Raw genomic sequence first — 24,694 nt, 5'->3', positions numbered from 1 at the left:
TGTAAGGCTTTGTGTGTATTAACTTGTTGCGATTCGCTTTAGCCACTATGTGCGAACTTGAATCGCAGTTCTGAGCCTAACCCGCGCAAGCTGGATAACCACGTTTTGCACATCATGCCTAAAAGTGCCTTTAAGGCTTTGTGTGTATTAACTTGTTGCGATTCGTTTGAGCCGCTACGTGCAAACTTGAATCGCAGTTCTGAGCCTAACCCGCGCAAGCTGGATGACCACGTTTTGCACATCATGCCTAAAAGTGCCTTTAAGGCGTTATGTGTATTAACTTGTGGCGCTTCGTTTGAGCCGCTACGTGCAAACTTGAATCGCAGTTCTGAGCCTAACCCGCGCAAGCTGGATGACCGCGTTAAGCACATCATGCCTAGAAGTGCCTGTAAGGCTTTGTGTGTATTAACTTGTTGCGATTCGCTTTAGCCGCTATGTGCGAACTTGAATCGCAGTTCTCAGCCTACCCGCGCAAGCTGGATGACCTCGTTTTTCACATCATGCCTAAAAGTGATTGTAAGGCTTTGTGTGTATTAACTTGTTGCGATTCGCTTTAGCCGCTATGTGCTAACTTGAATCGCAGTTCTCAGCCTAACCCGCGCAAGCTGGATGACCACGTTTTGCACATCATGCCTAAAAGTGCCTTTAAGGCGTTGTGTGTATTAACTTGTTGCGATTCGTTTGAGGCGCTACGTGCAAACTTGAATCGCAGTTCTGAGCCTAACCCGCGCAAGCTGGATGACTACGTTTTGCACATCATGCCTTCATGCCTAAAAGTGCCTTTAAGGCTTTGTGTGTATTAACTTGTTGCGATTCGCTTTAGCCGCTATGTGCGAACTTGAATCGCAGTTCTGTGCCTAACCCTCGCAAGCTTGAGTGACGCCTATTTGCACATCATGCCTAAAGTGCCTGTAAGGCGTTGTGTGTATTAAATTGTTGCGATTCGTTTGAGCCGCTACGTGCAAACTTGAATCGCATTTCTGAGCCTAACCCGCGCAAGCTGGATGACCACGTTTTGCACATCATGCCTAAAAGTGCCTTTAAGGCGTTGTGTGTATTAACTTGATGCGATTCGTTTGAGGCGCTACGTGCAAACGAATCGCAGTTCTGAGCCTAACCCGCGCAAGCTGGATGACCGCGTTATGCACATCATGCCTAGAGGTGCCTGTAAGGCTTTGTGTGTATTAACTTGTTGCGATTCGCTTTAGCAACTATGTGCGAACTTGAATCGCAGTTCTGTGCCTAACCCTCGCAAGCTTGAGTGACGCCTATTTGCACATCATGCCTAGAAGTGCCTGTAAGGCTTTTTGTGTATTAACTTGTTGCGATTCGCTTTAGCCACTATGTGCAACTTGAATCGCAGTTCTGAGCCTAACCCGCGCAAGCTGGATGACCGCGTTTTGCAAATAATGCGTAAAAGTGCCTGTAAGGCTTTGTGTGTATTAACTTGTTGCGATTCGTTTGAGCCGCTACGTGCAAACTTGAATCGCAATTCTGAGCCTAACCCGCGCAAGCTGGATGACCGCGTTATGCACATCATGCCTAGAAGTGCCTGTAAGGCTTTGTGTGTATTAACTTGTTGCGATTCGCTTTAGCCACTATGTGCGAACTTGAATCGCAGTTCTGAGCCTAACCCGCGCAAGCTGGATAACCACGTTTTGCACATCATGCCTAAAAGTGCCTTTAAGGCTTTGTGTGTATTAACTTGTTGTGATTCGTTTGAGCCGCTACGTGCAAACTTGAATCGCAGTTCTGAGCCTAACCCGCGCAAGCTGGATGACCACGTTTTGCACATCATGCCTAAAAGTTCCTTTAAGGCGTTGTGTGTATTAACTTGTTGCGATTCGTTTGAGCCGCTACGTGCAAACTTGAATCGCAGTTCTGAGCCTAACCCGCGCAAGCTGGATGACCGCGTTATGCACATCATGCCTAGAAGTGCATGTAAGGCTTTTTGTGTATTAACTTGTTGCGATTCGCTTTAGCCACTATGTGCGAACTTGAATCGCAGTTCTGAGCCTAACCCGCGCAAGCTGGATGACCGCGTTTTGCAAATAATGCGTAAAAGTGCCTGTAAGGTGTTGTGTGTATTAACTTGTTGCGATTCGTTTGAGCCGCTACGTGCAAACTTGAATCGCAGTTCTGAGCCTAACCCGCGCAAGCTGGATGACCACGTTTTGCACATCATGCCTAGAAGTGCCTGTAAGGCTTTTTGTGTATTAACTTGTTGCGATTCGTTTGAGCCGCTACGTGCAAACTTGAATCGCAGTTCTGAGCCTAACCCGCGCAAGCTGGATGACCGCGTTATGCACATCATGCCTAGAAGTGCCTGTAAGGCTTTGTGTGTATTAACTTGTTGCGATTCGCTTTAGCCGCTATGTGCGAACTTGAATCGCAGTTCAGAGCCTAACCAGCGCAAGCTGGATGACCGCGTTTTGCAAATAATGCGTAAAAGTTCCTGTAAGGCGTTGTGTGTATTAACTTGTTGCGATTCGTTTGAGCCGCTACGTGCAAACTTGAATCGCAGTTCTGAGCCTAACCCGCGCAAGCTGGTTGACCGCGTTATGCACATCATGCCTAGAAGTGCCTGTAAGGCTTTGTGTGTATTAACTTGTTGCGATTCGCTTTAGCCGCTATGTGCGAACTTGAATCGCAGTTCTCAGCCTAACCCGCGCAAGCTGGATGACCTCGTTTTTCACATCATGCCTAAAAGTGATTGTAAGGCTTTGTGTGTATTAACTTGTTGCGATTCGCTTTAGCCGCTATGTGCTAACTTGAGTCGCAGTTCTCAGCCTAACCCGCGCAAGCTGGATGACCACGTTTTGCACATCATGCCTAAAAGTGCCTTTAAGGCGTTGTGTGTATTAACTTGTTGCGATTCGTTTGAGGCGCTACGTGCAAACTTGAATCGCAGTTCTGAGCCTAACCCGCGCAAGCTGGATGACCACGTTTTGGACATCATGCCTAAAAGTGCCTTTAAGGCATTGTGTGTATTAACTTGTTGCGATTCGTTTGAGCCGCTACGTGCAAACTTGAATCGCAGTTCTGAGCCTAACCCGCGCAAGCTGGATGACCGCGTTATGCACATCATGCCTAGAAGTGCCTGTAAGGCTTTGTGTGTATTAACTTGTTGCGATTCGCTTTAGCCACTATGTGCGAACTTGAATCGCAGTTCTGAGCCTAACCCGCGCAAGCTGGATGACCACGTTTTGCACATCATGCCTAAAAGTGCCTTTAAGGCGTTGTGTGTATTAACTTGTTGCGACTCGTTTGAGCCGCTACGTGCAAACTTGAATCGCAGTTCTGAGCCTAACCCGCGCAAGCTGGATGACAGCGTTATGCACATCATGCCTAGAAGTGCCTGTAAGGCTTTGTGTGTATTAACTTGTTGCGATTCGCTTTAGCCGCTATGTGCGAACTTGAATCGCTTTTCTCAGCCTTACCCGCGCAAGCTGGATGACCTCGTTTTTCACATCATGCCTAAAAGTGCCTGTAAGGCTTTGTGTGTATTAACTTGTTGCGATTCGCTTTAGCCGCTATGTGCGAACTTGAATCGCAGTTCTCAGCCTAACCCGCGCAAGCTGGATGACCACGTTTTGCACATCATGCCTAAAAGTGCCTTTAAGGCGTTGTGTGTATTAACTTGTTGCGATTCGTTTGAGCCTGTACGTGCAAACTTGAATCGCATTTCTGAGCCTAACCCGCGCAAGCTGGATGACCGCGTTATGCACATCATGCCTAGAAGTGCCTGTAATGCTTTGTGTGTATTAACTTGTTGCGATTCGCTTTAGCCGCTATGTGCGAACTTGAATCGCAGTTGTCAGCCTAACCCGCGCAAACTGGATGACCTCGTTTTTCACATCATGCCTAAAAGTTCCTGTAAGGCTTTGTGTGTATTAACTTGTTGCGATTCGCTTTAGCCGCTATGTGCGAACTTGAATCGCAGTTCTGTGCCTAACCATCGCAAGCTTGAGTGACGCCTATTTGCATATCATGCCTAGATTGCCTGTAAGGCGTTGTGTGTATTAACTTGTTGCGATTCGTTTGAGCCGCTACGTGCAAACTTGAATCGCAGTTCTGAGCCTAACCCGCGCAAGCTGGATGACCTCGTTTTTCACATCATGCCTAAAAGTGCCTGTAAGGCTTTGTGTGTATTAACTTGTTGCGATTCGCTTTACCCGCTATGTGCGAACTTGAATCGCAGTTCTGTGCCTAACCCTCGCAAGCTTGAGTGACGCCTATTTGCACATCATGCCTAGAAGTGCCTGTAAGGCTTTTTGTGTATTAACTTGTTGCGATTCGCTTTAGCCACTATGTGCAACTTGAATCGCAGTTCTGAGCCTAACCCGCTCAAGCTGGATGACCGCGTTTTGCAAATAATGCGTAAAAGTGCCTGTAAGGCGTTGTGTGTATTAACTTGTTGCGATTCGTTTGAGCCGCTGAACCCGTGCACGTGCACGGGTTCTGCGGGTTCTGCAGACGGGGAGGGAAATTATCGCCGCTCACGGGATTACTAAAGCGTGATTGGTCGTGTGTCGGAAACCGCGAAAGAAAATTAAAACAAAACACTAATATTGCGATTGGTATGCAACTAGTTGTTTCAATCACTGTGCGCCATTCTGTTTGTATCGGTCAATAAAAGTATATAAATATACCATTCAGCGCTCTGTCATGTCACTTCCCTCCCATGTTTGCCTGTCTGCACTGTAAACGAATCTCACAATAGTAAGCGTACTTGCGTGCAGTGCGGCGGACTCATTGCAGACCGCCGCGCCCGGTAATGACACGAAATAAACAAACAGCAACTTGGTCGAGAGGGATTCAGCGGTCCGGAGAAGACGGATCGCAGAGCAATGCCCCGCCAAGGCAGGCGCTTGGTTGGTCCTGAGAAGGACCGTTAGTCGCGAGCTGACGCTGCTGGCGTGCCTACGTAGACGGTCGTAGCGCTGCTTACGCCTTCTTCTCGGTCTTCTTGGGAAGAAGCACGGCCTGGATGTTGGGCAGTACGCCGCCTTGCGCGATGGTCACTCCGGAGAGCAGCTTGTTCAGCTCCTCGTCATTGCGGATGGCCAGCTGCAGGTGGCGAGGGATGATCCTAGTCTTCTTGTTGTCGCGAGCGGCGTTGCCAGCCAGCTCGAGCACCTCGGCGGCCAGATACTCGAGAACGGCTGCCAGGTAGACGGGAGCGCCCGCTCCGACGCGCTCGGCGTAGTTACCCTTGCGCAGGAGACGGTGAATTCGGCCCACTGGGAACTGGAGTCCCGCGCGGCTGGAGCGGGTCTTGCTCTTGCCCTTGGCTTTGCCGCCCTTACCACGTCCAGACATTGTTGCGCAGGGGAGATCGACAAGGGGCAGCAGCGACAACGTTCACTGCCAGAATGAGCCGGAACCAGCATTCTGCGGCCCGTTTCGGGCGCGAGGAGGAGGAGGTCGCGGCGCGCCGACCAATCGCGCGCCGGCCTCGCCTCGGTCGCTTGAACACCACGGTGCCCGCATAAAAACGCCGCGCGGACCATTTTCGACACCGTTGGTCTCGTAGAACGCATCATGCCGCCTCAGCCGTCCGGAAAAGCCGTGAAGTGTTAGGGCTAGCTCCAGCGTGTCGGTTCTCGGATCGCTTCCTGCGGCAGCTATTCTCCATGCGCAGCTCGGAATAACATCGCTCGTGCTTGTGCTGTTTGGATTATTGCGCCGTGGAGCTGGGGACGCCCCCGCGGCTTCGGTGAGTCGTTGTTGCTGTTTTTGTTGAGATCGTAGAGACAGGCGGGTAGCGCTCCTTCCTCCGGCGCGGCGTGCACGCACGCGTGCGCGTGGTGCCTGGCGGCGCGGCCGCTATGGCATCGCCTTCCTCTTCGTCTCGGCTGCGGCCGTATGTGTTCTTTTCGCGCGTGCCGAAAGGCATTCTGAATGTTCACTTGTGCGAGGACCTTGTTAAGAGGTTTAACAAGAACGAGCTGAAGTGTGTGCAGGATTTTGGTGGTGGTAGGTTCGAGGTCACCTTTAAGACCAAACAGGCGGTTGATCGCTTTTTAGCAGATCCTGTCGTTCGTGTGAAGGATGTCGAGATCAAGTTTGAGTACCGCGGAGTCCGCTCCCGGTACGTGAGAGTGTTCGGTTTCCCGTCGGACTTGCCGGCCGCCCCGCTCGTGTCTGAGCTCGAGGCGTACGGAAAGGTACAGACTAGGCAGTTGGAAAATGTTCCGGGGTTCCCTGATGTTGAGAGCGGTAACCTCAGAATTAAGATGGAGATGGCTAGACCAGTTCCAAACCTTTTGAAAGTTGGCGAGAGGGTCGTTCAGTGCGAGTACGAAGGAGTTACGCGTCTTTGCCGCTTGTGCAGGCGCGTGGGGCATCTTGCGGCGGCGTGCCCAACTCCTAAGTGCAAGCGCTGCGCGCAGTACGGACATGAGGATTGTGACGCCGATTGCGCGCGTTGCGGTGGTGACCACGCCATTTCCGCATGCACGAAACGGTCGTTTGCTTCGGTGACTGTCGCCGCCGCTTCGAGCGGGCCGGCAGCCGCCGCGGGGCAGCCGCCGCTGCCGCCCCCATCCCTGGCGCAGGTTGCTGTTGAGTCACCAGCCAAGGAGAACGGAGAGGAGGAGCAGCTTGGCGATGGCGTGAGTGAGGAGGCCGTTCTCGCCGCGCCCGCTGCTGCGGAGGAGCTTCCCGTCCCGCACGCTTCGGCCGAGGTGTGCGAGTGGTGGGCTCCACCCGCGCCCGATGCGGCGCCGGCATTGGAAGCGACCGCGCCGGCGGCCGCTGCCGACGCCGCACAGGCTGAAAAGGAGCCTGAGGATGCAGCCTTGCAGAGGGCCGCTGCGGCGGTCCCGGCTGCTGAGCCGACACAAACCGCCGCTATCGACGCGGGGTTTGTGGCGGTAAAGACGAAGCGGCGCAGGAAGCGCGCGCAAAAACAAGAAGGAGCGGAGATCGACACCGACTCCGAGGGTACCTCCTCCCAGGCTAAGACCGGACGGCCTGCTGCCAAGCGGGTGGTCGTGGCGGTGGCACGGAACCCCTCCGACGGGGACGAGGAACCTGGCGCGACATCTTCCAGCCAGGACGAAGGTTCAGACATGGAGCAGGAAGTCAGCATTGGTGAGAGGCAGCATTCTATTTCTCCTCCCATTGAGCTAGCTCCCTGTTTGCTATGTAAGGGTAAGGGTTGTGAGTGTTTTGCTGAGGCCGATGAGGCAGAGCTTCCCCCCTCGTCCTCACCGTCCGTAAGGTCCGCTTGCTCCTTCTGTGGCGTGGTTAACTGCGAATGCTCTCAGCGTTCCAGTTCCTCCTCGTCCTCGTCTCCTTCCCTTTCCACTTCCGACTCCTCTGCTAAAGAGGAGTCTCCCCCCGACCGTCAGGTTGGGGCAGCCCCAGGTTCTCAATAGGGTGTTTATTTTTCCAGGTCTCTTGCTCCGTTAGTTCCGCCTTTCGCGGGCTTTCTTTTCTGTTTATTAGGTTTCTAGGCAGCTTCTTCCTCAATTCATCATGGCATCGCTCACATTAGCTACATTTAACTGTCGTGGCATGTCCCGTCGTCCCAAGCAGGCTGAGATCGTTCAGCTTGCTCGCTCTAAAAACATAGATATTTTGGTCTTGCAAGAGACCTACATCCATCGCCTTGGCCAGATCAGGAGCTTTGACAGAACATTTGGCACCAGGTCTTACTGGAGCTATGGTGCGTCGGGTTCCCGCGGCGTTGGTATTATCCTTATGCCACGCTTCCGCGGCTCGGTTTTGCGCCACTCCAGGGATGCTGAGGGCCGCGTCCTGTCTGTAGACCTTGATTCTGGCATTCGCATAGTTAACATTTATGCTCCGAACAGAGGTCGTGATCTGGGTGCCTTTTTCAAGCACCTTGACTCCCAGCTAATAGGTCCATCCAAGTTAGTTCTAGTGGGTGATTTCAACTGTGTCCTTGACAGGGCGGATCGCCTCTCTTTTCGAGGCACTCCGCCCAAGGAGCGGGATAGGCAGGGGGCGCGTGCACTTAGGGAGCTGGTCGAGGAGCTAGATTTGGTTGATGCCTGGAAGGTGCTCCGCTCAGGACAGTCAGGGATGACTTGGACTGGGAGGCGCCTTCAGAGCAGGCTAGACCGCTTCTACGTCTCTCCAACACTAGCCTCCGGCATGCACTCCGTGTGGTCGGTCCCCTCCGCGTTGAGCGATCACAAGTGTGTCATCCTTCGCTTCAGTGATGGGATCCTGGTCCCTCGCGAGAAGGGGACCTGGCGCCTCAACTCGCGGCTTTTAGAGGACCAGGAGGTTGTTAAGGAGGTCTCTGGTATTCTTCGAAACTCTCTGCAATCCAAACTAGGCTTAGACGGTGTCGGATGGGATGGCATTAAGGCAGATGTGCGTGACTGTTTCAAGGCAGCGGGAATGAGGCGGGCACGTGAGGAACGGCAGGAGATCACCATTGTCTCTGACGTCATCCTCCTGCTTTCTAAGCCTCTTTCTGCTGGCCAAGGGGTCACCGAAGCACTCGCCTCGCAGCGCATCCGGCTCCGAAAATTGCTCCAGCAACGCTGGGATAGTCTTAGGGCTATGGCGCGAGCTGAGCGGTGGGAGAGGGAACATTGGTGCAGCAGACACCTCCTCCGACGCCGCTTAGCGCGCACAGAGACTTCCCTCACTGAATTGGTAGACCTGGTTACGGGGTCCATCTCCAACACTCCGGATGCTGTTCTTAAAGCAGCACGGCAGTTTTATTCCGTCCTATATCAGGCTCCAGCTCCAACCACAGCTACTTTTCCACTTGAATCCCCCTCCAAACCAGTTCACCTATCAGGAGCTCCCTTGGATGAGACAGAATTAGAAGCGGCGCTCAAATCGTTCCATAGAAATCGTAGCCCAGGTTCGGACGGCCTGACTGTTGAGTTTTATGTCAAGTTCTGGAAGCAGCTCGGGAAGCCTTTCACCGCTCTTGTAAACAGGCTCCTGGGTGAGGGGACGCTCTCAGGTACTCAGAGGGAAGGGCGGATCACTCTCCTTTGTAAGGATGAGTCGAGACGCACTGACCTACGAGCCTGGCGTCCCATCACGCTCCTGAACGTCGACTACAAGCTCATAGCCAAGTGCCTGTCCTCTCGGTTAACTTCTTTTCTTCCAGACATTATAGGTCCATATCAGGCTTGTAGTGTTCCTGGTCGTTCCACTCAGCTGCACGGTTTTGCCCTTAGGGACCTTTTCCTCTGGGCTCAACATAGAAATCTTCAGGGTATTCTTTGTTCGTTTGATCAGGAGAAGGCTTTTGATGTTGTTAGTCATTCCTACTTATTCCAAGTCCTGGAGGAAGCTGGTATAGACTCTGATTTCCAGCGCATGGTCAGAGCTCTATATACCAGGCCAGTTTCAGCCGTTACTGTGCTAGGACGCACCTCCGAAGTTTTTGACGTGGGCCGTGGAGTCAGGCAGGGATGTCCCCTATCTCCTGCCCTCTACGTGCTCGCATTTGAACCCCTGTTACAAAGGCTCTCTCGAGACAGTCGCATAGCTCGCTTTCCGCTCCCGCCAGGTTCTCCACCAGCTCCCATCTTTGCCTATGCAGATGACCTAACCATTGTCGTCCCGGATGAGGCTTCTGTCTCCTCCGTTCTGGATGTCATGGAGGTGTACTGTAAGGCGAGTGGGGCTAAGGTTAATAGGTCGAAGAGTGCCACCCTCTATTTTGGGTGTGCACCATCCAGTCCTCAGCCCGCTCATGGTCTTCCCGTGAAGGCTGAAGTCCGTCTCCTTGGTTTTTATTTCAATTCACAAGGCCTTTCAGATAGGAATTGGTCCTCTGCTCAAGAGAAAATTGAATCGAGGGCAAGAGAGTATGAGAAGCTCTTGTGTCCGCTTACGGCTCGAGCCACTATCACTCGGTCCCTCCTGTTCTCGGTGCTGACCTATGTCGCTGGCGTAACACCTTTGTCAGCACGGACGAAGCTTCACTTGGAGCGGATCCTTTTCCGTTTCTTGTGGAGTGGAGCTCCTGACAAGGTCAAAAGACTTGTGGTGAAGCTGCCTAGGGAGAGGGGAGGCCTCGGCATCTCCGACCTTGGCATCGTAGCCTCAGCCTTGCACGTCAGGTGGACCCAAGTGGCATTGAACTCGGACATGCCTCTGACTCAAAGCCTGACTTCGTTTTTTCTGAGTACTCGACTCCGCCTTTTCGCCCAGAGCACGTATTCTCATTGCGTGCCACGATCGGGCTCTCCTTCCCCTTTTTATGCTCAGGCAGCTACCTGCCTTGAGCGTCTGCGTAAGGAGGAGGCCGGTTCCCCTAAAGGAACTAGTTAGGCTTTTGACTCCTAGTCTTCCCCCTCACCTCCGTCTTTACGACCTCGCTAATGTTAAGCCCAGCTGGCGGTATATCACAGCGGATTTTTTGGAAGCAAGCAGAGCGTCCTTTATGTACCGCTTCGCCAGGGGAGTCCTCCCCATTAAGGCGCCAGCGTTTACACGGACCAGCCTGCGACCAACTTGTCCGACTTGTGGTGGTAGAGAGGACACTGTGCACATATTCTCGCAGTGTCTCCTTCCTGAAGCGCTTCTCCGTCGTGTAGCTAACCTCTTCCAGCTTCCGGGTATACCGTACCAGACCGTGCAATACCTGAACCCGTTGCCAGGCGTGGCCGTTAACCAGTTCGTCCTCTTGCTCGTGGAGTGCGCGTACCAAGTATGGCTGGCACGCTGCGCGGCCGCATACAACAGCAGAGTTCCAGGCCTCCATGAAGTAATTGCAAAAGTACGGAAAGAGATCTGGTTCTGCCTGCAGCGGGAACGTCGCATTCTTGGCGAGCAGAGGTTCTCGAAGATTTGGTGCGGACCGTCTGTGATTTTTTCGGTTAAGGGTGGAACACTCTCTGTGTCATTATGATTTTCTCACAGGGATTGGTTGTCCTTAGTGACACTTGTGCTGTCATGAAGGTTCGCCTCGTCGGCTCGATGCCACGATGGCGCTACAGGCCGTCTTTGCGTTTGATGACACTCACTCCTGTGAGGGCATCGCGCGGCGGCCCCCTTGTCCGGGTAGGACCCTCACCTCGAACTAAAAAACTCTCCCAGACCCCACTTGGCCCTGGGGGGGACTTTGCCGGAGGTGTTGAATGGATGATGATGGGCTGATGAGTTATGTGTGACTCTGGGGCACGGCACCTCCGGGTGTCAATCCCCCTCCCCATCTGACAACGGCAAAGCCGGAAAGGCGCAGAAGAACGTCCGCGCCACCGATAAGAAGAAGAAGAAGCGCCGCAGGAAGGAGAGCTTCTCCATCTACATTTACAAGGTGCTGAAGCAGGTGCACCCGGACACCGGAGTTTCCAGCAAGGTCATGTCCATCATGAACAGCTTCGTCAATGACATCTTCGAACGCATTGCAGCGGAGTCCTCCCGTCTTGCCCACTACAACAAGCGCTCCACCATCACGAGCCGGGAGATCCAGACTGCCGTGCGTCTTCTGCTGCCTGGCGAGCTGGCCAAGCATGCCGTGTCCGAAGGCACCAAGGCTGTCACCAAGTACACCAGCTCCAAGTAGGCGCGCAACTGAGCTCGTCGTCGGCGCCAAACTCAACGGCTCTTATCAGAGCCAACCGCAATGCCTGCATTGGCAAACATGCTGTGAGCGATCCGCTACAATGCTCGGAACCATTTTCCCTCTCAGACTGTGTTTGTTTGCTTTATTATTATTATTATTCTACTTTTGCGTACTAGCTGCTTGTTTACAAAGCCTTACGCGTACAGGCGTTGCGAATAATGTTTTATGAACGAAGTACGTTAGGTATATTTGCCGCGTCCAATGTCTATTGCAGTTCGACCAGGCGATAAAATAGTGACTGAGTAGTAGGTCTCGCTGCTCGCTCGTATTTTCGTGTGTCTCCTCTGCTCGCAGCTAGGGGAAAGTAAAAAAAAAAAAAATAAGGGGAGCCAGGAGCTGCCGCGCGAGCGGTATTGGGGATTCTTGGCGGTCGCAGCACCTTTTGCCCCGCTTGCCGACATATGGTCGCGAAAAGAAAAGCCCCGCTAGCGCATTGGAAAATTGGTGCAGTGACATTAAACTTTTTTGTCCAGTGGCCTAAAAGGAGTCCGTACTAGTGTGGAAAATTGCAACTGCGTGCGTGCCGTACTTGTGGAGAAAAGCGGAGCTCAAATTGGACCGCCGCAAAAACTCGCCCTATTCCAGCATTCTGGCGCACGGCAGGAGATCACCAGGAAGCGGCGAATCGCCATCAGCGGCATGAGGTTGGGAGCTGCCTTAGCAGTTGCTGCTGGTTGTTGGTTTTTGAATAGTGACACAATAGGAATAAAAAAAAAAAAATTTTTTTTTGCACGCTACAATATCTGTTTTCGCAATTAGCGGAAGCAGACAAACCTGGGCGGGTTTCGGAAATGAAACGAACAGCAACGCGGAAAACAAAGCAGGGAGAAAGGACTCTGCGATTTATTTTTATACTATATCTTGCGGTGCTTGTCACACTGCCTGGCTGCACGAGTTCTCTGAATTTGATGTAAACAGCTATAGTAGTATTTATTTTTTATTTTTTCCGCGTAAGCAAGAATTGAAAAGTAAAAAGAAAATTGCATTAGCGTATATGAAACAGGCGTAGAAAGCGTCTCTTGGTACGAGGCAAACTGAAACAAACGGTTATGAGCAATTGGAATTGAAGAATAACGCGAAAGTTTGAAAAATACACGCGATTACTTCGCAAAGCGGAAAGCAAGCCGCACTGGGCACTTTTTTACAGCCACCGTGCGCAAGGCAATTTTCTATTGCAGTAGACGGGTCGCGGCTCCGCTTTTAGTTTCTCACTCGTGCAAAATTAATATTGGGCTTCTACCCTTATTTTGGCTCGCCCGAGGCTCCTACAAAACGAGTAAGTGGTGCTGGCGCGCTACGTGCCGGCGCATCGACCGTGAGTGGTCGAGGGAGCCAGCCAATGGCGTGCCCGCACTCACTCTGGCGCGCGCCGGAGGAGCGCAAACAAGTCATTCCCGTTCCTTTCTCTGATCGTAGCGGACGCGTTTTCTTCATCGTCTTCATCATGTCTGGACGTGGCAAGGGCGGCAAGGGGCTCGGCAAAGGAGGCGCCAAGCGTCACCGCAAGGTCCTGCGAGACAACATCCAGGGCATCACCAAGCCTGCCATCCGTCGCCTGGCGCGCCGAGGCGGTGTCAAGCGCATTTCTGGCCTGATCTACGAGGAGACCCGCGGCGTACTCAAGGTGTTCCTCGAGAACGTCATTCGTGACGCAGTCACGTACACGGAGCACGCCAAGCGCAAGACCGTCACTGCCATGGATGTCGTGTATGCGCTCAAGCGTCAGGGCCGCACGCTGTACGGCTTCGGAGGCTAAGTTGTGGTCGCCAGCCCTCCTTCGCTACAAGCCCTGCAAGGCCGCTTCTCGCTACAAACAGCCCTCTTAAGGGCTACCCAAGTGCTGGATGGGCAGCCGTTGGTTGCTTTCCTCAGCTCCGGATCACATTCATCCCTCTCATGCGCGCGCTTGTTTTATTTTATTTCCTTGTTTTTGTTTTTTCCCGTTGGTGCTCGTGGAAGAAGAAACTGTTCGGAACGGACTGCAGGTGAGCAGCGGCATGCGATATTTCGATAAGTGATTGCTTGTCATGAATTCGCCGCGCCTATTGCGCGATTATGTATGGAAGCATCGTTTACGAGATTTTTCACCGCAATTAAACTGGTGCCTCTCTCGATAGGAGGACGCTGGGCAGTATTTTCAATGTAAATACAGTGCAAAAATTGTCTCGCCAGGAGCGGTTGTCAGCTGGAAAAAGAAAAAAAAATACACTTTGAATACGAATATAACGCGAGGTGCCGATTTCGATTTCAGCTGCTCAATTTATCCATTTAATGCTTCGATTATTAGCAGAACATGGACCGTCATATCTTCTCGCGTTCTGAACGGAGGCTGTGTTCCCTCCATCGGGTGTTTCCCAAGACAGTGCACTAAGGTCGCTTAATTGGAGAGCTGCATATTATGCATCAGCGAATGACGTGCGTTAGCTTAATTTGCAATCACCTTGTTTTTCATGTCTTTTTGGGCCCAGAAGGCTAATTGTGCCCGCCTTATGTGTCGTTAGGCGTGCTGGTTGCGTAATGCTGCGAATCGTTTCGCTTCGACGCTAGCTGGAACTTTGCGGCCGCTCAGGGGCAACTGGACATCGACAGCTCACTTTTGCATTGGAAGTGCTTGCAGCCTCCGAGATATCTGTTGCGCAGACTACTGTCTCGGAGGGCCGCGTACTTCCCCAGGCGACATCGAGAGGGCGCCGCTGCCGCGCCAGGTCTGTTTACATCGCCCACGCGCGCTCTTGGGTACCGAAGAGCTCGAGTTTTCTCCGTGCAATTCTGCGGCCGCATAAAGCGCCAGCTACTGTAATGCATTTATACGCCTACTGGGAAGCTTTGTCCTTTGTGCACCGTATCAAGGTAGCAAAATTTGGCTCACATTCACTTCCCCTGTCCTGCTTGCCGAGCGCACGTGCATGATTTTGCTTCGCGCGACGGCCTTCTTCCTAATATTTATTTCATATTAAATGAGTACTTCAGGTGAGGTTGATTTCAAAGCATGCGAAGCGTTTCTTCCGCCCTGAGACAGGCTTTTGCAGCACGACGTCTGGCTGAAGGCACACCAACTCTAGCTTATCGATTTATTTCCAAAAGAACACTGCTCAGCTGGAAGCGAAATTCTAAATGCGGAGCAAGGGCCGTTACAGCGTTCACTCTTCTCCTGTCAGCATGCAAAGCTAGCGTGCGCGGTTTTCAATCTAGACCTAGCTATCATCCGTACCTTGGCGAGTGTCGATCGCTTGCTAGTGACCGTCTTTGTACACATGTATTCCTTGCACTGCATTGTCACACGTGAGTAGCCTTTAGCCAGACACTGTTGATGTGGACACGTTGTCTGTTTTTTGCGGGACTGAAAACTGCGACGGCTGCCCAAATTTTAATGCTTGCGTCATGTTCCCGCTCTACGTTCCCTGTCTACGCGTGTTGTCGCCGTTCCCTTAATGCCACCGGTTTACGGCTGCAATAAAACGTACATAAACGATATACTGCGTGATGAAAAGATTGTGCGACTTAACCCGCTATTACTTACTGCTAGAGGCGTTCCAAACTTCGCGCACGGAGAGAAGCAAATTTATTTATTTATTTCATAATACTGCAGGCCTTATGACCCAAGCAGGAGGGGCATACCAGGTAACAATCACACACAGAAAAAAAAAAAATACTATACACACTACAATTCGGCGAGAAAAAAGGAATCATAATAGTAATTATTAAACAATTTGACAGTCTAAGAAATAAAAATAGGCAATAACACACAGCACAATTCGGCATGAACAAAGGAAACAGATATAAAGTACTGAAAAGTTGAGCAGCCTAACCAAACAAATGACCTTCCAGTGCCTTGTTAAAATTACTGCTTTGGAAAAGAAATTCTGAAAGCAAATTCCAATCAGAGATGGTCCGTGGGAAAAAACTGTACTTAAATGAATTTGTTCGGGCAAAGACAGGTTGCAGCATATGTTCCCTAGTGTGTCGTGTTCGTCTGGCAGTAGAAGGTTGGACAAAGTTAGGTAATGGAATATTAACTTCCTGTGACAGAATCTTACCAAGAAACAAAATTGTGTTCATTTTGCGGCGGACTGAAAGGAGCGGGATGTCATTTTCTACCATCAGCTGTGTGGGAGAATCAGATCTGCTGTACTTGTGGAAAATAAACCTGACTGCTTTCCTTTGTATCATTTCAAGAGCAGTGATGTTCTTTTTTGTGTGAGGGTCCCAAATGATAGAGGCGTACTCGAGCTTAGTTCGGATGAATGTGTTGTATGCCAAAAATTTGATATTAGAGGGGGCGCGATTAAGTTTGCGTTTTAGGAAGCAGAGTGTCGAGAATGCCGAAGAACAAATTTGTGAGATATGCGGTGACCAGTCCAATTGATTGGTAAGTGTCAGCCCTAAATACTTATGGCTTGCTACTTCTTTAATATCGGAGCCTTGTAGGGAATAAGTAAATGGGCTAAAATGTTTTTTCCTTGTTACACGTAGGAGTACAGTTTTCTTGACATTAAGTTTCATGCTGCGTTCCACACACCATTTGTCAATAGCTGTCAAAGAGGCTTGAAGAATACCATGATCAGAAGTTTTCCTTATCTGCTTAAACACTATGCAATCATCTGCAAATAATCGTATGGATACAGAATTTGGAATAACATCAGGCAAATCATTTATATATATAATGGACCCAACACGCTTCCCTGCGGTACACCCGAAGTGACACACAGTGATTCGGAAATGGCACCATTCACCTCAACAAACTGACTTCTCTTTTCCAAGTATGCCTCTATCCATTGAACTATATATTGTGGAAGACATATTAGCTCTAATTTACGAATAAGTTTATTGTGTGCGACCGTATCGAAGGCCGGAATTGTCAAGGGCAGAGGATAATTCATGAACAGTTGACACAAGTTGGGTAACTGTTGACATTCCTTTTCGGAATTCATGTTGGAAAGGTGATAAAATGTTTTTGTCACTGAGAAAATCCCTAACGATACCCGCCAGAATGTGTTCTATAATTTTGCAACAGCTGCTAGTTATTGATATAGGACGGTAATTGGATAGTATTGATCGATCACCTGATTTGTGAATAGGCACTACACGTGCTACTTTCCAGTCAAAAGGTAAATCGCTTGTACGGAAGGAAACTGAAAACATGTTGGCTGAATACTCAGCAATCTGTGAAGCATAGCGTTTTAAAAAAGTGTTTCGAATGCCGTCCACTCCACAGCCTTTCTTTGTGTCAAGTTGGCGTAGCAATGATAATACGCCTTCTGTTGAGATGGAAGGAATACTACTAGGATCTATACATTCTTTCGGTTTAGTAAGGACAGGTTTCAATGTGAAAACGCTTTGAAAGTAATGATTAAAAGAATCCGCAATTTTATGGCTATCAAATAACACAGTTTCATCCGTTTTCACTCTATCTATCACTTCCTTTCTCTTACTTAGATGTCTCCAAAATCTGCTAGGATAAGTATTTAAATATGAAGGAAGAATAACTTGGTAGTAATGGTTCTTTGCCATCATTAACTTACGTGCTAACGCGTGCTTTAATTCTTGAAAGGTTGCAGTAGGGGCCTTAAGTTGCCTACGATGTCGTTTTATTTTACGTTTCAGGTGTATGCAATGCCAAAGTGGAAACCTTTGTCACTCTCTGGTCATGTGGATGAACCTCTATGGCGAACGGAGAAAAATTTTCGGCATTAATTTGCTTGGCATTCTTACTCCCGCATGCCACGAGCTCTTGTGCATGCTAGCTTGCAAAATAATTGCACCAAGCATGTCTGCGTAAAGGTCCAAGTGTGGCGCCTGCCTGCCTGGCTGGCCGGAGCTGACTTCACTGCCTCTCGAGACGTGGCTGCTCTCTTTTGTTTTCTTGGGCGGCCAGGTAATAATTACCAACTTCATTGGCGTTGTGTGTCTATCCGTTCCAACTACTTTTATGCCACCTACTACTGGTGCGACACTAGTCTTACGAAACATTTGGCCATGTCAGTGACTTACCACTTCACTAGCAAGCGTGCGTTTTCGGGCGCCGTGCAGGCTGCTACTTTGACTTTTATTCACTCTCGTTCCAATTTCCATACCCTAATGTGCCCATGCAGTCTCTCTCTCCATCTCAGTCCCTTCCTGAGCTGACCAAAAAAATAAAAGCTTGCACGCAACAACCTGCCGCGGCTACCTGTGTGTCGTGACTGCGCACGTCTGCCGTACTGAAGAGCATGTACATATCGCGCTGCTGACACTTTACCTCGTCACTCGCAATCTTGCTAGATTCCTCTCTACCTTAATAGAGCTGCAGCACAGGCCTTGTCGGTATCAACTAGAGCTTCTGTCTCGGAAAGAGGCTGTTGTGTGCGAGGTCGCCTTTAATAGGAAAACAGAAAAACACCACTGCAATGGCAGCCATGTTCAATCGTAATAAAACCCACATCTGTTGCCCACTGTCTGCAGATCCATCTGTGCTTATACCAGCGGCGGCGACACCAACCAAGTTGAAAGCGTCCTAGCTCTCGGGCTATTTTCTTGCTTCGTCGCTCTACCTTGAACGTTCAATAATTTAAGCACCACGCGTAGCTTCACGGCGAACGGAGATCTATACCGACAGCCGTAGCGTTTGCGCTAACACCTTGTGACGACGGCCCCTATCTCTGTGCGCCGGGAGGTGTTTGCGATTATTTAAAATTTTGTTTTATTTTATTTTAAAAGGAAACAATCCGGGAGCAGGCAATTGCCGGCCCACAGGCTCCTTCCAGCAGCGCGCACACGCGCCGCTGACGACGCTGCCGCCTATGCCCGCGTCTCTCAAGAGGCCTGCTTTTGCTTGGCCGGCAAAGGTAAAGGATAGGCGCACCGTAATCTCTTGGTGTAGCACGGTTACACCTAGACGTTTGTCACGCATGCGGTGCGCGAAACCAACGCGCGCTCAAAAAGTGTCGATTTCCAGCATTCTCGGGGCCGCTGAACGGAGGGAAGCCATCGGTCCCTCCGTCGACCAATCAGCTAGGCGGACAGGGCGAGGAGGAGCGGCGCAGCGCGTCTCACCGCTCAGTGCGCGCGCTTCCGTCGCTCGCGTCTGACGCTCGTCTGCCGCCGCTATGGCTAGGACCCGACCTGGGCATAGTAACCGCAGTGCTACACGTCAGATGGACCCAGACAGCCCTGAATTCAGACATGTCCCTGACTCGAAGCTTGACCTCGTTCTTCCTGAGCACCCGCCTTCGTCTTTTTTCGCAAAGCACGTTTTCCCACTGTGTTCCCCGTTCTGGCTCTCCTTCGCCCTTTTACGCCCAAGCAGCTAACTGCTTGGAGCGACTCAGAGGCCTCCAGGCCGACATAGATATTCTGGCAGTACCGTTAAAAGATCTAGCCAATCTTTTGACGCCGAAGCTCCCCCCTAGGTATATTCAAACAGATCTGTCCAATATGCGTCCAAGCTGGAATTTGATACTGGCAGACTTTTTGGATGCAAGCAGAGCAACGTTCATGTATCGCTTTGCACACGGACGGCTTCCCATCCGCAGCAAAGCATTCACACGAGCGAGCTTGCATCCAGTCTGCCCGTTCTGTGGTGGTCGTGAAGACCTTGTGCATATCTTTACACAATGTCTTCTCCCAGCAGCCCTCCTTCGACGAGTGGCTACCTTGTTTAGCATTCCAGGAGTGCCATATCAAACTGTCCGGTACCTCAACCCGTTACCCAGGCATGCTGTGAAACAGTTTGTGCTCTTGCTCGTTGAGTGCATGTACCAAGTCTGGTCTGCCAGGTGCGCCGCTGCTTTTTCGCGCAGTGTCCCAGGCCTTCATGAGGTACTCGCACGAGTCCGCAGGGAGGTCTGGTTTCACCTAAGCCGTGAGCAGCGTCACCTCAGCGAGCAAGACTTCATAGACATGTGGAGCAGGCCACCGATTATTTGCGAGGTTTCTGGGCGTACCATAACAGTATCGATATGAAGCCCTTTAAAGTTAGTGTTGTCCTTCAGGACATCCGAGGTCCAAAGAAGGTCCGGTCTCCCTGTGTTTGGCCTGCTAGCACAGCGGGGACCTTAAACGCAGTTGGCATAGTGTTCGGTGACTGCTGTGTGCGTGTCACCACACGACTGCCCCCTTGCCAGGGTATGGCCGTCATCCCAAAACAAATACCTCCGCCTCCCGGACATCCGGGAGGGGGGGGAAGTGCCGGGGATGATGTATGAATGATGATGGGTAGATAGGTTATGTGAGACCTTGAGGTGCGGTGCCTTCTGGTGCCAAACCTCCTCCCATCTGACAACGGCACAAAGCAAACTGCCCGCAAGAGCACCGGTGGGAAGGCTCCCCGCAAGCAACTGGCTACAAAGGCTGCTCGTAAGAGTGCCCCAGCCACCGGAGGCGTAAAGAAACCTCACCGTTATAGACCAGGAACGGTAGCCCTGCGAGAGATCCGCAGATATCAGAAATCCACCGAGCTCCTCATCCGCAAGCTGCCCTTCCAGCGCCTGGTGAGGGAAATCGCCCAGGATTTCAAGACCGACCTGCGTTTCCAGAGCTCGGCCGTCATGGCTCTTCAGGAGGCTAGCGAGGCGTACCTGGTCGGCCTCTTTGAGGATACCAACCTGTGCGCAATCCACGCCAAGCGCGTCACCATCATGCCCAAGGACATCCAACTGGCGAGGCGCATCCGCGGAGAGCGCGCCTAAAAAGCGCAGCCGCTTCGGAGCCCCCTGTGCAGCAACGCTTTTCAACGGTCCTTCTCAGGACCACCAAAACGTCTGCTTTGGCCACGGGACAGCGGGACAGCTCCGAACCCACGTTCCTCTCTCTCTCTCACATGCTGCACGTTTCGTTTCGTACGTGCTGGAAACCGGTGAGTAGCTGTGAAAGCGATTGCTCGCGTCCTTCACTTGCGGCTCCGTGCTGGCCGCACTTTGTCGATGACATACATTACAGCTGCTGCACTCGCACGATGCGTGCTAGAGGAAAGCAGCGAAACATTCAACTGCATCGTCCCTGTGCAAAGGCAAGTGGTTTTGATTGGTACCCTGAGCCGTCTACTAAATAGGTGCACGCACCATTCATTTAATCGTCCCTATCACATCAGACCGCAGGTTTCGTTCCATGCTTGCTCGCGTCGCAGTTGCCCCTGTTTACACTATTTCATCTCGCACGCGTAGCGCGTCAGTGATGAGAAGCGGGACTGCGGGTGTGCGTCTGGTTGTTTTTTTTTTTTTTTTGGCACGCTAATGGGTTCTGCGGGTTCTGCAGACGGGGAGGGAAATTATCGCCGCTCACGGGATTACTAAAGCGTGATTGGTCGTGTGTCGGAAACCGCGAAAGAAAATTAAAACAAAACACTAATATTGCGATTGGTATGCAACTAGTTGTTTCAATCACTGTGCGCCATTCTGTTTGTATCGGTCAATAAAAGTATATAAATATACCATTCAGCGCTCTGTCATGTCACTTCCCTCCCATGTTTGCCTGTCTGCACTGTAAACGAATCTCACAATAGTAAGCGTACTTGCGTGCAGTGCGGAGGACTCATTGCAGACCGCCGCGCCCGGTAATGACACGAAATAAACAAACAGCAACTTGGTCGAGAGGGATTCAGCGGTCCGGAGAAGACGGATCGCAGAGCAATGCCCCGCCAAGGCAGGCGCTTGGTTGGTCCTGAGAAGGACCGTTAGTCGCGAGCTGACGCTGCTGGCGTGCCTACGTAGACGGTCGTAGCGCTGCTTACGCCTTCTTCTCGGTCTTCTTGGGAAGAAGCACGGCCTGGATGTTGGGCAGTACGCCGCCTTGCGCGATGGTCACTCCGGAGAGCAGCTTGTTCAGCTCCTCGTCATTGCGGATGGCCAGCTGCAGGTGGCGAGGGATGATCCTAGTCTTCTTGTTGTCGCGAGCGGCGTTGCCAGCCAGCTCGAGCACCTCGGCGGCCAGATACTCGAGAACGGCTGCCAGGTAGACGGGAGCGCCCGCTCCGACGCGCTCGGCGTAGTTACCCTTGCGCAGGAGACGGTGAATTCGGCCCACTGGGAACTGGAGTCCCGCGCGGCTGGAGCGGGTCTTGCTCTTGCCCTTGGCTTTGCCGCCCTTACCACGTCCAGACATTGTTGCGCAGGGGAGATCGACAAGGGGCAGCAGCGACAACGTTCACTGCCAGAATGAGCCGGAATAATAATAATAATAATGAGATTCTTGTTGAGGGGGGAAGAGAAGGGGGGGATTACACGGCCCTATAACTGTCTCAAGTATTTGCCCTTCCATGTTTGGCATTTTTTCTCCAGGGGTCCTGGACATTGACTACCAACGACAACGCTTTCACTCCCCCTTCCTCTTCCCTCTTTCATTCCCCCTTCCCCTCTACTCGGCCCCGTTGCGGTGTAAGCCGGAACCAGCATTCTGCGGCCCGTTTCGGGCGCGAGGAGGAGGAGGTCGCGGCGCGCCGACCAATCGCGCGCCGGCCTCGCCTCGGTCGCTTGAACACCACGGTGCCCGCATAAAAACGCCGCGCGGACCATTTTCGACACCGTTGGTCTCGTAGAACGCATCATGCCGCCTCAGCCGTCCGGAAAAGCCGGAAAGGCGCAGAAGAACGTCCGCGCCACCGATAAGAAGAAGAAGAAGCGCCGCAGGAAGGAGAGCTTCTCCATCTACATTTACAAGGTGCTGAAGCAGGTGCACCCGGACACCGGAGTTTCCAGCAAGGCCATGTCCATCATGAACAGCTTCGTCAATGACATCTTCGAACGCATTGCAGCGGAGTCCTCCCGTCTTGCCCACTACAACAAGCGCTCCACCATCACGAGCCGGGAGATCCAGACTGCCGTGCGTCTTCTGCTGCCTGGCGAGCTGGCCAAGCATGCCGTGTCCGAAGGCACCAAGGCTGTCACCAAGTACACCAGCTCCAAGTAGGCGCGCAACTGAGCCCGTCGTCGGCGCCAAACTCAACGGCTCTTATCAGAGCCAACCGCAATGCCTGCATTGGCAAACATGCTGTGAGCGATCCGCTACAATGCTCGGAACCATTTTCCCTCTCAGACTGTGTTTGTTTGCTTTATTATTATTATTATTCTACTTTTGCGTACTAGCTGCTTGTTTACAAAGCCTTACGCGTACAGGCGTTGCGAATAATGTTTTATGAACGAAGTACGTTAGGTATATTTGCCGCGTCCAATGTCTATTGCAGTTCGACCAGGCGATAAAATAGTGACTGAGTAGTAGGTCTCGCTGCTCGCTCGTATTTTCGTGTGTCTCCTCTGCTCGCAGCTAGGGGAAAGTAAAAAAAAAAAATAAGGGGAGCCAGGAGCTGCCGCGCGAGCGGTATTGGGGATTCTTGGCGGTCGCAGCACCTTTTGCCCCGCTTGCCGACATATGGTCGCGAAAAGAAAAGCCCCGCTAGCGCATTGGAAAATTGGTGCAGTGACATTAAACTTTTTTGTCCAGTGGCCTAAAAGGAGTCCGTACTAGTGTGGAAAATTGCAACTGCGTGCGTGCCGTACTTGTGGAGAAAAGCGGAGCTCAAATTGGACCGCCGCAAAAACTCGCCCTATTCCAGCATTCTGGCGCACGGCAGGAGATCACCAGGAAGCGGCGAATCGCCATCAGCGGCATGAGGTTGGGAGCTGCCTTAGCAGTTGCTGCTGGTTGTTGGTTTTTGAATAGTGACACAATAGGAATAAAAAAAAAAAATTTTTTTTTGCACGCTACAATATCTGTTTTCGCAATTAGCGGAAGCAGACAAACCTGGGCGGGTTTCGGAAATGAAACGAACAGCAACGCGGAAAACAAAGCAGGGAGAAAGGACTCTGCGATTTATTTTTATACTATATCTTGCGGTGCTTGTCACACTGCCTGGCTGCACGAGTTCTCTGAATTTGATGTAAACAGCTATAGTAGTATTTATTTTTTATTTTTTCCGCGTAAGCAAGAATTGAAAAGTAAAAAGAAAATTGCATTAGCGTATATGAAACAGGCGTAGAAAGCGTCTCTTGGTACGAGGCAAACTGAAACAAACGGTTATGAGCAATTGGAATTGAAGAATAACGCGAAAGTTTGAAAAATACACGCGATTACTTCGCAAAGCGGAAAGCAAGCCGCACTGGGCACTTTTTTACAGCCACCGTGCGCAAGGCAATTTTCTATTGCAGTAGACGGGTCGCGGCTCCGCTTTTAGTTTCTCACTCGTGCAAAATTAATATTGGGCTTCTACCCTTATTTTGGCTCGCCCGAGGCTCCTACAAAACGAGTAAGTGGTGCTGGCGCGCTACGTGCCGGCGCATCGACCGTGAGTGGTCGAGGGAGCCAGCCAATGGCGTGCCCGCACTCACTCTGGCGATCGCCGGAGGAGCGCAAACAAGTCATTCCCGTTCCTTTCTCTGATCGTAGCGGACGCGTTCTCTTCATCGTCTTCATCATGTCTGGACGTGGCAAGGGCGGCAAGGGGCTCGGCAAAGGAGGCGCCAAGCGTCACCGCAAGGTCCTGCGAGACAACATCCAGGGCATCACCAAGCCTGCCATCCGTCGCCTGGCGCGCCGAGGCGGTGTCAAGCGCATTTCTGGCCTGATCTACGAGGAGACCCGCGGCGTACTCAAGGTGTTCCTCGAGAACGTCATTCGTGACGCAGTCACGTACACGGAGCACGCCAAGCGCAAGACCGTCACTGCCATGGATGTCGTGTATGCGCTCAAGCGTCAGGGCCGCACGCTGTACGGCTTCGGAGGCTAAGTTGTGGTCGCCAGCCCTCCTTCGCTACAAGCCCTGCAAGGCCGCTTCTCGCTACAAACAGCCCTCTTAAGGGCTACCCAAGTGCTGGATGGGCAGCCGTTGGTTGCTTTCCTCAGCTCCGGATCACATTCATCCCTCTCATGCGCGCGCTTGTTTTATTTTATTTCCTTGTTTTTGTTTTTTCCCGTTGGTGCTCGTGGAAGAAGAAACTGTTCGGAACGGACTGCAGGTGAGCAGCGGCATGCGATATTTCGATAAGTGATTGCTTGTCATGAATTCGCCGCGCCTATTGCGCGATTATGTATGGAAGCATCGTTTACGAGATTTTTCACCGCAATTAAACTGGTGCCTCTCTCGATAGGAGGACGCTGGGCAGTATTTTCAATGTAAATACAGTGCAAAAATTGTCTCGCCAGGAGCGG

At 51.6% G+C, this 24,694-nt stretch overlaps 7 protein-coding genes across 7 annotated transcripts; 5 read left to right on the top strand and 2 right to left on the bottom strand.

The window, feature by feature from the left end:
- Nucleotides 1-4,503: 4,503 nt before the first annotated feature.
- LOC146210293 (histone H2A-like) lies at nt 4,504-5,400 on the bottom strand. The gene has a single exon (XM_084609002.1). It carries the CDS (start codon nt 5,320-5,322, stop codon nt 4,948-4,950), a length of 375 nt encoding a protein of 124 aa, XP_084465128.1. The 5' UTR covers nt 5,323-5,400; the 3' UTR covers nt 4,504-4,947.
- Nucleotides 5,401-10,954: 5,554 nt separating this feature from the next.
- LOC146210292 (histone H2B) lies at nt 10,955-11,904 on the top strand. Its single transcript, XM_084609012.1, has one exon. The coding sequence runs from the start codon at nt 11,315-11,317 to the stop codon at nt 11,516-11,518; it is 204 nt and encodes a 67-aa protein (XP_084465138.1). The 5' UTR covers nt 10,955-11,314; the 3' UTR covers nt 11,519-11,904.
- A 1,022-nt stretch (nt 11,905-12,926) lies between these two features.
- Nucleotides 12,927-15,247, top strand: LOC146210291 (histone H4). The gene has a single exon (XM_084608990.1). The coding sequence runs from the start codon at nt 13,023-13,025 to the stop codon at nt 13,332-13,334; it is 312 nt and encodes a 103-aa protein (XP_084465116.1). The 5' UTR covers nt 12,927-13,022; the 3' UTR covers nt 13,335-15,247.
- Nucleotides 15,248-19,788: 4,541 nt separating this feature from the next.
- LOC146210290 (histone H3-like) lies at nt 19,789-20,313 on the top strand (the record flags this gene model as incomplete). The annotated part of the gene is made up of 1 exon (XM_084608982.1): nt 19,789-20,313. A coding segment is annotated over one exon (456 nt), but the record flags the coding sequence as incomplete, so codon positions are not given.
- An 874-nt stretch (nt 20,314-21,187) lies between these two features.
- Nucleotides 21,188-21,713, bottom strand: LOC146210289 (histone H2A-like). The gene has a single exon (XM_084608967.1). The coding sequence runs from the start codon at nt 21,653-21,655 to the stop codon at nt 21,281-21,283; it is 375 nt and encodes a 124-aa protein (XP_084465093.1). The 5' UTR covers nt 21,656-21,713; the 3' UTR covers nt 21,188-21,280.
- Nucleotides 21,714-22,081: 368 nt separating this feature from the next.
- LOC146210288 (histone H2B-like) lies at nt 22,082-23,224 on the top strand. The gene has a single exon (XM_084608974.1). It carries the CDS (start codon nt 22,097-22,099, stop codon nt 22,457-22,459), a length of 363 nt encoding a protein of 120 aa, XP_084465100.1. The 5' UTR covers nt 22,082-22,096; the 3' UTR covers nt 22,460-23,224.
- Nucleotides 23,225-23,893: 669 nt separating this feature from the next.
- On the top strand, nt 23,894-24,349 carry LOC146210287 (histone H4). Its single transcript, XM_084608960.1, has one exon. It carries the CDS (start codon nt 23,961-23,963, stop codon nt 24,270-24,272), a length of 312 nt encoding a protein of 103 aa, XP_084465086.1. The 5' UTR covers nt 23,894-23,960; the 3' UTR covers nt 24,273-24,349.
- The last annotated feature ends 345 nt before the right edge of the window (nt 24,350-24,694 follow it).

Source organism: Amblyomma maculatum, chromosome 1 (assembly GCF_055883805.1).
Source record: "Amblyomma maculatum isolate TAMU_Amacu chromosome 1, ASM5588380v1, whole genome shotgun sequence".
NCBI classification, from domain to species: Eukaryota; Metazoa; Arthropoda; class Arachnida; order Ixodida; family Ixodidae; genus Amblyomma; species Amblyomma maculatum.
This window is presented reverse-complemented; position numbering and strand designations above follow the sequence as displayed.

Coding starts and splice junctions, on each gene's coding strand:
- LOC146210293 (XM_084609002.1), bottom strand. CDS start 5,322: ATGTCTGGACGTGGTAAGGGCGGCAAAGCCAAGGGCAAGAGCAAGACC.
- LOC146210292 (XM_084609012.1), top strand. CDS start 11,315: ATGTCCATCATGAACAGCTTCGTCAATGACATCTTCGAACGCATTGCA.
- LOC146210291 (XM_084608990.1), top strand. CDS start 13,023: ATGTCTGGACGTGGCAAGGGCGGCAAGGGGCTCGGCAAAGGAGGCGCC.
- LOC146210289 (XM_084608967.1), bottom strand. CDS start 21,655: ATGTCTGGACGTGGTAAGGGCGGCAAAGCCAAGGGCAAGAGCAAGACC.
- LOC146210288 (XM_084608974.1), top strand. CDS start 22,097: ATGCCGCCTCAGCCGTCCGGAAAAGCCGGAAAGGCGCAGAAGAACGTC.
- LOC146210287 (XM_084608960.1), top strand. CDS start 23,961: ATGTCTGGACGTGGCAAGGGCGGCAAGGGGCTCGGCAAAGGAGGCGCC.